Source organism: Crotalus tigris, unplaced genomic scaffold, assembly GCF_016545835.1.
Source record: "Crotalus tigris isolate CLP2741 ecotype Arizona unplaced genomic scaffold, ASM1654583v1 scf7180000018371.15429387391:27106975, whole genome shotgun sequence".
Taxonomy (NCBI): Eukaryota; Metazoa; Chordata; class Lepidosauria; order Squamata; family Viperidae; genus Crotalus; species Crotalus tigris.
In genome coordinates, this window is record NW_024096970.1 from 4,203,308 (window position 1) to 4,215,335 (window position 12,028).

Below are 12,028 nucleotides of genomic sequence, written 5' to 3' on the forward strand. Positions count from 1 at the left end.
ATCAAAACCAATTTAAAAATCTCCCTCAACTTTATTTTTTTCAGTAACAGAAATTTCTACTTATATAATCCATACTTGTAACTTATTATATTTTACTGGATTCAAAACTACTACAGCTCCACTGCAAGCAAAAATAACAGTAAAGGCAGATACATGTAGGCTTTTCGGGGGCATTATTTATGTATATCAATAATACATAATAACAAACCGAAGATATAAACATATATGTGTTTAAAATATGAACTAAAACTTTTTCAGTATTAAATAGTTCTGGAATCTTGAAGAAGAGTTTAACATTAATATTAGTTATTTACTGCAAGAAGAGAGTGTGGGCTTCTCCTGAGGTATCTGATATATTGCATCTCCTACGGTTGATATGTTGTAGCTTCCATTGATTGTGATGCTTGGGACAGATGGTAAGCAGTATTTGGAGTCCAACACCACATATAAAGTCACAGATTTCCCACCCCTCTTTAGTCTATAGTCAGCATGGGGAATTCTGGGAGCTGAAGTCCACACATCTTACTGTTGCTGAAGTTGAGAATTACTGGTGTATAGAACAGGAATTTGTAACCTATGTTTTGTGGACTTCATGAAGCTCTCATGGTCTTCTCTGTAGCTTTGAACATTGTTTTCCCATGTCTCTTTGTCACTGCCTTAATTATGCTGGGAAATAAGCTGTGCAAGGAGTCCTTTACCACACTTTAATCAGACTCTTCACAGTCCAGCAAGTAGCTATTTGGTGGGCTGTCAAAAGTTCAACTGTGTTGAAGATGGAATGTAAAGAAAGTCATCTATGCAAGTCCCTTCCCTCAAAATAATTTTTACCAATGTTGATGGCAGGGAGAATGAACATGGTAAGAAATTCTGTCCCTTTCCCTTAATAATTTTGATTGTTTCCTAGATGTCTGTTAAACCATGGTGACAAAGAAATGATGGATTATGCATGCGATAGTGTTAACATTAAAATTGGTCTTTGCATTTGTACTTGCATTCAGATGTGGTATGCAATATCAGCTATATCACAGAGTTTTAAGTTGTGACAGCACAATTAAATTTTTTTTCACTTGTCTCCTCTCTACAGATTTTTTTTTTTTTTAGTTCCTTTATGTCAGCATTGACTCTTGGTAACTGCCTGGACAAGTCCCTGCAGTTTCTTGGCATGATTTTTCGGAAGTGAGTTGCTTTTGCTACTGAGGTTGGAGAGAGAATGACTGGCCAATGTTGCCCAACAGGCTTTATGCCTGAGAATAGAACTCATGGTCTGTAGCCTGTTACCTTGATCATTACACCAAACTGGCTCTCTGCCTATGAAAATAGTAATAGGAAAAAAAATCAGGTTCAGCTACCTATCAAATAATAGAAGAAGCCATTTTAATTTTGTTTCTCCAGTGCTCTCTATGCAGAAGTGGCACAGTGTCTGTATATATGGTCCCCAACCATCACCAACTGCATGTGTATTTTAAGGCCAAAAATGTTCCTGCTCTGATGTATCCTACATGGCCAAGAAAAATAGGTAACTTGTTAGAATTCTTCAAAAAGTGAAAAAGCTTTCTATACATGTAAAATCACTGTAGAGTTTAGACATTATTATTTAACATTCAATATGGTCTTGAATTTTATGAGTTACTCTATGTCAAAAAGCCACAACCAGGAACATTTAAAACAAACCATTTATTTTAAACTGAACAGTTATTTTTAACAGTTACATAAATTACACAGAATGACTAAGTCAGATGTTTCACAAGGGGAGAAAAATCAAAATTTTAAGCAGGGAAAATATCACAACAGGTTAAAAAGAAAGAAAATTGCCAAAGCATTCAAATAAGGCCATAATTCTTTAATTAAAAAAAAACCCAATAAATTTCCCCCAAAATCCATTTTCCCTTTTCTTTCAGTATTCCAGTGCTGCTAAAACTACAAGTCCTGTACAGATGTAATCAAGGCAGTGGGTTACACAAGGGTGTAAGTCCTTCAAGTTCATATCATACTCAAGGTCCATTGAAATGTTTGGATTGCAGTGCCGGATAGATGAACACCCTTTTCTTCCAGGTTTTTCAGCATTAGCAATGTAATATAATAAAGCTTATTAGTACATGCAGTTGCCCTTGAAACTTCAGACTTAATCGCCTTCATAACTTAAAATCACGAAGTGCACAGTTAAATGCCAGAAAATGTAGTCTGCTACTCTATCAACAGTTGCCCATGCTTAATACTTAATGGTCTACTGGAGCAAAATGGTGCTCTTTTTAAAGAACTGTCTCACTGTAAAACATTTAGTTCCAAAGATATGCCAACATTTTTTGAAATAAAAAGTAGAAAAACATAGATTATATAAAGAAAATACAAAAACACTAGAAATGACCAAACATTTTCAAAGAACAAGCACCACAATGGACACTAGCATTCAGTTTTGTAGCGTATAATCATTTTACTCCAACCAGTCAACTTCATCAAATTCTGAATCATCTTCTGAATCACTGTATTCCACAGCAATGCGGCGAGACAATATGGTGGCGACATCATTTTCAACACGCTCGTGTTTAGCTTCTTGTTCACGTTGCTCTTCAACTTTACGCAACTGAATACCTAGAATATCACCAAAAAATTACAAATAACTAACATGTATTTTGCAAGCCATCTATATTCAGCATAGCAACATAGACTAATTTTTTTTCCATAAGAATCTTCAATTAACAGTATGCACTTTTATAGCTTAGTTAGAAGTACCTAATTTTTCTGGTTCAGATAATTCTCAGACCTCTGAGAACACATCATGGGCACTTTTAACAAATGGCTACCAATGAGATAATCTCAGTCATAAAACACCCGTTTAGTAGAAGGCAAACTTTTAAAGTTGATCCTGTCACCTTACTTTTCTCTTTTTTCCTAGCAACAACAACAACAAAACAAAAAAGACAAAGACGGCAACTTCCCAACAACTGAGCCATTCATACAGTCATTTTCTACAAATGCCTCTGGACAGTACAGTCCTCAAAAACATTCTTGAAAATAGATTTATTTTTAGGCTGTTAAACAATTTTACATATTATCCAGTCTCTTGTGGGTGACCAAAACCATCTGTTATTTAAGGGGGTCCCCATTTTTTTTTGCCTGTGTCAGCAGGTTAATATGTTATTTTGACATCATATTGTAAGTCCTCTAAAAAAAAAAAAGCCTGCCATGGTTGGTATGGATGATCACAAAGCATTTACTGGGAAAAAAAATCAGGTACAATTGTTCTCTATTATCCTTTTAGCATCTTCAGATGTCCTCTTAAATAACTGAGCTGATTTCAGCCCCTCAATATTTTATTTTCTGAATCTGCCTCAAAAGTGCAACAGAGGCACTGTTGATAGTGCAGAAATGCCTGAGGCTGGTGCTGTGCTTTGCTTTACAACATGCGAGCTTCCCAAATCTATTTATTTATTTTAAATGGCAAAAATAAAAATAATCAGATCCAACTAAGTAAAGCATCAAGCTGGAGAGGGAACCAGCCTCAGGCACTATGCTGTGTACTTTGTACCATTAGGCATTTTGTTTGGGACATACAAACTAGTTTAATAAAGAAGGGAGAGGAAATTAAGAAGGAAATTGTTAAGTTATTCTTTAACTATGGAAAGAAATGTATGAATGTAAAATGCAGTTACAAAAATAGGATCATTACAGTAATAACCTTCATAAACTTTAAAGTAGAATATTAATATTTTCAATTAAGAATATACCAATTGATCAGTAATGCAAACTGCTGCTATACAAAATGTTCCAAGGTCTGGGTGCTGCTGATTTAAAAGTGAAGCACAGTTGCTTGGGAAGTAAATTACAGCAAAGTGGTTAGATATGGATATGGATTATTTTTATAGAAATTTAATAAAAAAAGATATTTCAAAAGCTTCCTTGATAAATATTCACTTCTTTGCTGTAAAATATTTTGAAAAATAAAATGCCGTATAAATTATAGCCTTAGAACAGGCCCAAACTTTCTGGTTCTTTCAAAACCAAGAATATACCATGTTTATTAGAAAACAAACCCAATTCTGATCAAGATTCCTGAATTTCAAATAGTTTAAAATACAAATCAGAATATAGTTTTATCTAGTTATCCACTCCTTATTTCTCAATTATTTAAGTTAATAAAACAGTACTGAGAAATTAAGCTATTCTGTCACTTGTGCTAATGATTTCAACCAAATAACAAAGCACAATAATATAACTGGGTTTTTTTTTGTTTTTTGTTTTTTAGAAAAATAAAATCTTGTGAACAACAGAAAGAAAAAGCTGAGAGCAGCTGCTTGGCATGCATCGATTATATACTGGTTTTTGTCATTGTCAAAACTTAATACTATATATAATATGCTTCTGGGACCCTTTCACAAACTATGTCCTCAACATTGTACTGTGCATGAACACTTTTTGCTAACATTCATGTAGAGCTATTATAAACTCCATCCAAGGATAAATAAGTATCTAGAATCAAGTCAAGTTTTTTTTAAAAAAATCCATATAGCAATTTGCTTAAGATGACATGCTTACTCTATGCTATGTACACACAGTTTTTTTTTTAAAAAAAAAAACATTAAACCTGCAAAAACAATATATACTTCATCAAGTGGGCAGCCCTGCTGATGGATCCACAGATAGCTAGTACCTTTTCGTATTGCTTCAAGGAGGACACTTCTGGCATCACTGATGACGGGTAGTGTTGATGGGTGTCGTTTGGGTTCAGGAACAGGAGTGACTTGGGATGGTGGGGATGGAGGCAATATGGGAAGGTGAGGGCCTGGGACAGTAGAGCTGGGCGGGTGAGAAAGAGTTGAAACTGGTGATGAGGGACGAATACCAGGAGGGGGCAGTGGAGGAGGAGGCGGTGGCGGAGGGAGTCCTTGCATTTCACTTGGCGGAACTGGAACGGGCTCGCAGACTTGGGCAATTCTAGTGATGGGAGGAGAGGGTTGCGCTAAGGGAGGGGCTATGGGAGGTGGAGCTGGATGAAGAACTCCGGGAGCAATCTGTAGCGGTGCAGGGGGTGGAGGGACAGCTGGAGGTTGTAAAGCAGTGGTGGGAGGAGGGGGAGGAGGTGGCACTGGAGGGGGAGGTGTGGAAGTCATTGCCGATCTTAATGAAGAAGTAGATAGAGCAGACGGAAGAGGGGGAGGAGGCGGGGGAGGAGTGGGACTCACAAAGACTTGAGTTCTGCAAGCAGCAGGTGACTGAGGGCGATTTTCTGTCAAAGCTGCAGTAGAGCTAGGATTAAAAAAAAATACCGAAATTGAGTACAATTAGAAGAATGGAAATTAGCTGTAATCACATTCTAAGTATCAATAATGATTTCAGAACATACAAATATTTTGAATGTGCAAATCGATCATATTTGAGGCGGTTCCCAGCGTTCCTATATCTAACACATACTGTTTAACATTTAATTTCTGAAATTGTATAACCAATCGTTATAGTGTTAATCTGAAAAGAAATTATATATTTATTTGTAATTTTTTCCAGAGATGTCACATAATTATGGTTTGCTTGACAATATTTATTTTATTTTACTTTAGAAAATTTATATTGCCGCCTACTCTCACCTGGCGACTCAAGGATATAAAAACACCATGTAACAGAAATAAAAATAATAAGAAAAATAATAAAATAATAAATATGGTTTAATAAAGAAAAAGCATTTGAAAATGAAACTAGAATTCAATCAGTGTGTCTATTATAACATAGCACTAAGCAGACAAATCTGTCAAAGTAGAGAATTTTGTTACAATAATTAAATATCTGACAATGCATTGCTTAAGATGATGATAAAATGTATTAAAATGTTTACGAGCCCAGATGATGAATGCCTGGCATTAAAAATAAATTATATTCAAAGGGAGGCAAGTTTCTCTTTTGAGAGTCCTCCACAGCAGGAGTGTGAAACACTGTCCTTCCTCCTTATGGTCACTCTCTACACCTCAGACTGAAGTAGAATTTGGAGTAGACTTTAGATTTTGGTAGATTTTACAGCAGGTATAAAAATGGCAGAGCCAACATTATTTTTGCAGGCCTCAGAGCTTCCTCACAGAAATGGGGCCCAAAACATTGGCCCTTATTCTTACATTTGTTAGAATTGTACATGGTTTGAAGTGTTCCTAGAGTCATCGTTATTACTGGAAATCAAGCAATCTTATTTGTTTGTTTGTTTGTTTATTGCTAGCTTTATATAACATCTTTCCTCCAGGAACTGAAGAAAACGTACATGGTACCTTTTCCTCTATATTTTCCCAAAAGTTGAAAGATAGTGGTGGCTCAGAGTCAGCCAGCAAATTTCATGGCTGGGGACAGACTTGAATCTAAATCTTTCCAATCTTAGTCTGTTGCCTTAACTACGTTACTGGTTGGTTACAATCTGTATTTTCATTTGGTATGCCATAAGAGCAATTTAGATTTGAAAAATAAAAGGTGCTTAGAAGGACACATGGACAGCCATGTCACTCCTCAGCAACTGTTTAAAAAGGCTGAACAACTGAGCAATCCCAGGAAAAGGCGAGTCTAACTGAAGGAGATGCTGACAATTGCAGTCTGTTACCTATGCATGGACCAAATCACTTTTACCTTTAGAATCTGCATCACTGTACAATTCTAGTAGGAATATCTTTTCTTGGACAGCATAGCCTAATGAAAGGGATTTACATAATGGTAGCTAATTGTTCCAATTACTATGATATGCTCTACAGGTAATCCTTGTTTAGTGACAATAGTAACTGACAACTTGGCTGTTAAATGAAGCAGTCCCTAAATGAAATGGTGACTGTGCTTGTAATCAGCTTTCTTTTGCTTTCAGACCTACAAAGGACATAAATGCAAAGATTGGTCGCAAAGTTACTTTTTCATCATCACTGTAATTGCTAACAGTTCCTATATGAGGCAGTACACAAGGACTAAACAAGGACTACATGTACGTGGGTTTCAGATTTTGCCTCCTCTTTTTAGTTTTAAGCTGAATATGTTACTTTCTAGACTTTTATATTATTTTATTATTTTCATTTTGATGACTATAAATGTTGAATTGACTCATAATTAATGGCAATAGATCTATTTATTAAATAAATGCATAGGAAAACCTCTAAGAATAAAGTACTTAGCAAATAGAAAATAGGTATTTCATGGATTTTTGTTTTCTTACTTACTTATTTTGTACCTACAACTTATAGTCTGTCAGTGTCAGCTATTGCCAAGGCACTCTGACATTTCATTTTAAGTGCTTCTTACCTAACACAGGGTGGAATGGGTTTCACATCTCCTCCTCCATGCATTGGTGGGGGTGGGGGAGGTTCATGTGGTCTTACTAAAACACGCTCTTCTGCCCTGTTAAGAAGTTCATTCATTTGGCTGTATGGTAATGCAGAAAGAGAATAGGGTCCATCCATGTGTTCCACATATGCCTGCGGTCTGAACAGAAATAAATCCATATGTACATATGTTAAATTCATTTTAGTCTCTGATTTCATTGCCGTTGTAAGAAAAACATTTCTCTCCGAAGGAAAATTAGCCCACTATTTCAATACTTATGGAGGAAGAGGACGTAAAACAGTTAGTAAGAGAAGGTCAATAAGGAAACTTAACACATGATAACAAAATATACACACCTGACACCTTGTTTTGTAATTGTCATAAACTGTGAAACATGAAGATGTGCAGTTAATGCAGGAACAGAAATTGTAAGTTCAGTTTTGCTAACTCCAAAGCAAATAGCAAATCATCATCATCACTGCTATTATACACACATACACATATAAGAACAGGAGAGGATTGTCTGTAGAGTAAGGGCATTCAAAAGCCCTCTATGGAGAATATGGGAAAGAAAATTACAAGTCCAGTCATGAGTGTAAGGTGGCATGGCATACTACAATGATCTATTACAGCAATGTCAAATTATGGACGCTTCTAGTAAATTACCCCTAATTATAGAACGTAAGGATGACAGCTAGCTTGAAATTCATACAAACAACTTAAATGAGCTAGTTTCAAACTTTGAGTTAAAAAAAAACCGAACCTGGTCTCAAAATGTGAGGCAGGGCCATTAGCAATTTCAATATGCTTATGTAAAAGGCTGGCATCATCGTCTGCGAGTTCTGCTCCCTGGGCTAACTTCTGCCATTCTCTGCGCCTGTCGTGAGGAGCCCGTGGCACTTTTTCTGGTTCATGAGGACGATCGAGATTCTTCTGCTATTAAAAAAACATAGGAAACCTGACACTGAAAGAGTTCTGCTCAGAAAATAAAAGAATCCACCAGAAACATATGTTTTCTTTTAATTACAAGAAGGATATAACATTGAAACATTTAAATTGTCCATGATAATTCCTTCACATTTTCATCATTCAGCAGTATAAAATGTAAGTAATAAACAATGTACTTCAGTAATCATGGAATTATTGTACCAATGAAGAAAAATATTTGTAGCTCAGGGTTGAAATGGGGGGTCCTTGGTGCTCTCTGAGCTTGCCTGTTTTCTTGCATACATTTCATTACCCTAACTAGGTAACATCATCAGTGCGTAGTAAGGAGTCTGTCTGCTGTCTGTTTATATTCTGGTGTCTTGCCTGTCTGGGTGGGTGGTGGCACTCTTAGGGCTTCTTTGGACTGTTTACTAATGGCTCTGTGGCAGTTTCTTGAAATTATTGGATGTAATACAAAAAGGCGATCTCTAGTATTATATTTATTATAAAATACCTATAAGTTGACTATAGGTATAATGACTATAACTGAACATTATGAACTAATGAGTTTAAGATCTACGAGATACTATAAGGTTGGTGTTACAAAATGCCTCCGAAAATAAAATCTACAAAGCTAGAAAGTATAAATTTATAAACTTACATGACCTAAAATATCCTGAAATAAAAACCTAACCAAATTAAAATATTATGCATTTCTACAAAAACTGAATCTTTATTAGCAAGCAACTAATATGAAAATATGTATACAAAATACTTTTATCAATTAACATCTCCTGGCTAAGGGTCCTGCCATATTTTATATGCTGTCACATAGAACTTACGTGAACTTATTTGAATGCAATAACAACTGTTTTCTGGAAGCAGTAAATGGATGTAAAATTAATCTGTACAGGTTGGCAGCCATAAAAGTAATGGGTAGATAAATGTAATACAAATGTCTTGGTAATAATTACAGTAGAAGAGAATGTGTTCAATAATTTTGACTCAACCATCATCACAATGACACAAATATTCCATTAGGGAGATCTTCCCACATTTTCCTTATAGCACACCCAGATGAAGGATAGGGATAGGCGTCTGAGTGAAAACCCTTCTGTGTTTATGAATTTCTAACTGTATAAAACATGTTGCAAATATTACTATATCTACTGCTTTTTACATCCATTGTAAGTTGCCTTATAAGCAAATCTAGACCAGATATACCACTTGAGACTAAAAGGCAAGAGATAACCTAAAACTAAGATAATTTATTCTGTTCCACAAGGCTCAGTATCTATGTACCAGTATTCATAGTCTAGCAATATTTATTGTTACTACTCTGCAGAAAGACTTTTGCTCATGATTATAAAAATAAGTTTGAATCATTATGCTAACTCTGTTAACAACAGGGAAAATCCTTCTTTATACAAGCCAAAATCAGCAAGTTCATAATTTTCATTGCTAGGAACCAAAGTTCAATCCATTCTATTTCCCATTACAGAATTTATCATAAAGGAAAAAAGCTTCTACCTGACAGAAGACAGAAGTAAATATATCACAGACCTGAACTGATGGAATGACGATTCTTTTTTATCTAATTTGCACACCTTCCCCATTTTTATATGAATTTTTGATTTCCCAGAAGGCATTTCTACTACTTTTGCTGGTTCTTATTATTTAAATAAGCTTTATTATGTTTAGGAAATTACATGATTTTAACGGCTGCCTTAATGGGGCTATTTTTGTTTCATTGTATCTTTGGTCAAAAGCAGTATCCTTTACCTTCTGTTTTCTCTTTTCCTTTCTTTTATCTTCTGTATCTTGTAACATCTTTTCTTTCCATAGATCAAAGAAATATGAAGGATTTGTGTAAAATTTTAAACCCTCTTTTCCATCATCTCTAAAGACAAAGCAACATTGTAAAATGTTATTAAATACAGATTGAATGATAACATCTGAGATTATAATATCGTCTCCAAAAGAAGAATACATTTCTAGCAGGATGAAGTCTTAAGCAGAGCATACCTACATACACAAACAGGGGAAAAGGTGCATTTTTATTTCCAAGGAAAATAACTGACACTGATCTATAAAGCACACATTGAAGGAATGGCAGAAATTAAAATTAATGATGTTAATTCAATAGATAACCATATCTGGGGGCAATAACAAGTGGACCCAAATTGTAAATTATTGAATACACAAATCATGGCAAATGTTTCATTGTATGTCTAAATATTTAAAGACCATGTAAAATTCATTATGTAATGCCCATTTAAATTTTATTATTTGTTTCATGGATTTTGAAAAGGAGCTTGAGTGCTAAGCTCATTGCAGAATTTTATGCACTAACTTAACAATCATAATATATACAATCATAGATGAAAGATATAAGCAAAAGGTGAATATAATAGAAATTAATGATATAATTTCTTAGTAAATAATTTGTTTGAAAGGTTATTTTGGTTGCAAAGTTCTAATCAGATGGGTTGAAAAAAAGAGCTTGAGAATGGAACCACATGCTTCATAATGAGGAAAATGCACTCAGCAGATGCTCAGGGGCACATCAATCAAATAGTTTATGCCCTTTAATGCCAGAAACAGATTCTCTTCTTCAGAACATTACAAACAAAATACTTTAATGATAGTCTGGGCTAGACTTGAGTACAAGATTCTTTAGTTGCCGAAAGGAATATTCTGTGTACATAACAAGACAGCTTGGCCTAGAGGTTAAGTGCTGGCCTAGAAACCAGGAGTTGGTGAGTTCTAGTCCCACCTCAGGCAAGAAAACTGGCTGGGTGACTTTGGACCAGTCACTCTCTCTGTCCAGCCCACTTCACAGAGTTGTTGTTGTAAGTAAAATAGGAGGAAGGAGTATTAGGTATGTTTGCTGCCTTAAGCGATTTATAAAGTAATAAAGGCAGGATAAAAATCCAATCAATCAATCAATAAATAAATAAATGGACTTTGATCCAACTTCTGTACAAGCTTAAGTGTGACATGATGTTGTACATTACAGCTTGCTGCACATGCTTTTCTTGTAGAAAGTTCCAATTTAAATCCTTAATATTTCCTAGGAAGAACTGGGGAAATAAAGTTCCCTAGACATTGGCAATATAGCATTAGCTAGGCCATGAATAGATATAAATCATTTGCTTATGTATTATAAAAGAATATAATCATGATGAACAATCAAACAAATACAAGGCAGATAATCTAGATACTCAATTATGTAACCTTAGAATTTATCAGTTGCTCCAATAATTTGTGAAATTTAAGTTGCATAGAATCAGCTGTATGACTTTTGATGAAAAAGAATTGGGATCTCAAATGAAATCCTTGAATTCAGTTACAGATTTTTGAAAATTATTATCCCAGTAAATAATAAATGCATAATATAAACAGAGGATATAGATTTTTGAAATGATAACCTGTAAGGGGTAAGGATGTTGAGTGGTGGCGGCTGTTCACATGTATCGTAAGTCTCCTGCAAAGGGATTGGAAGACTCTTGCGGTCAAAGAGCTGTTGATCTTGAGTTGTGGAACTTCGGAAAGCTTTTCTCATTGTTATATCTTGCAATGAAACTGAAGAGAAGATAATTATTTACACAGTTGGTGTGTTCAGAAAAGGTTATACTAAAGTTTGCACTTCATAAGAAAACAGGACATTGGAATTGTTAGGATCTGCTCATTAAAAATTAAGGCTGTGTAAACACATCTCTCCTAAAAGTATTAAAGCGGCCACATACTTTGGAAGGTCACTACTCATATGTCAAAGGCTTTACCTAATTGCTATGATATATTTCTTCATTTCATTACATTGCAATCT

General features: G+C 35.0%; 1 protein-coding gene across 3 annotated transcripts in view; it reads right to left on the reverse strand.

Annotated features, from left to right (window-relative positions):
* Positions 1-1,659: 1,659 nt before the first annotated feature.
* Positions 1,660-12,028, reverse strand: part of WASF1 (WASP family member 1) — a 50,711-nt gene continuing 40,342 nt past the window's right edge. For 2 of the 3 annotated variants that reach the window (XM_039351186.1, XM_039351187.1), the window contains exons 5-10: positions 11,631-11,784; positions 9,982-10,099; positions 8,036-8,208; positions 7,252-7,431; positions 4,649-5,244; positions 1,660-2,589 (exon numbers count right to left, since the gene is read on the reverse strand). In XM_039351186.1, coding sequence (XP_039207120.1) covers positions 2,432-2,589; positions 4,649-5,244; positions 7,252-7,431; positions 8,036-8,208; positions 9,982-10,099; positions 11,631-11,784 — 1,379 coding nt within the window. In that variant the 3' untranslated portion in view covers positions 1,660-2,431. The remainder of the gene's footprint in view (positions 2,590-4,648; positions 5,245-7,251; positions 7,432-8,035; positions 8,209-9,981; positions 10,100-11,630; positions 11,785-12,028) is intronic. The other variant, XM_039351188.1, reaches the window with a different exon arrangement.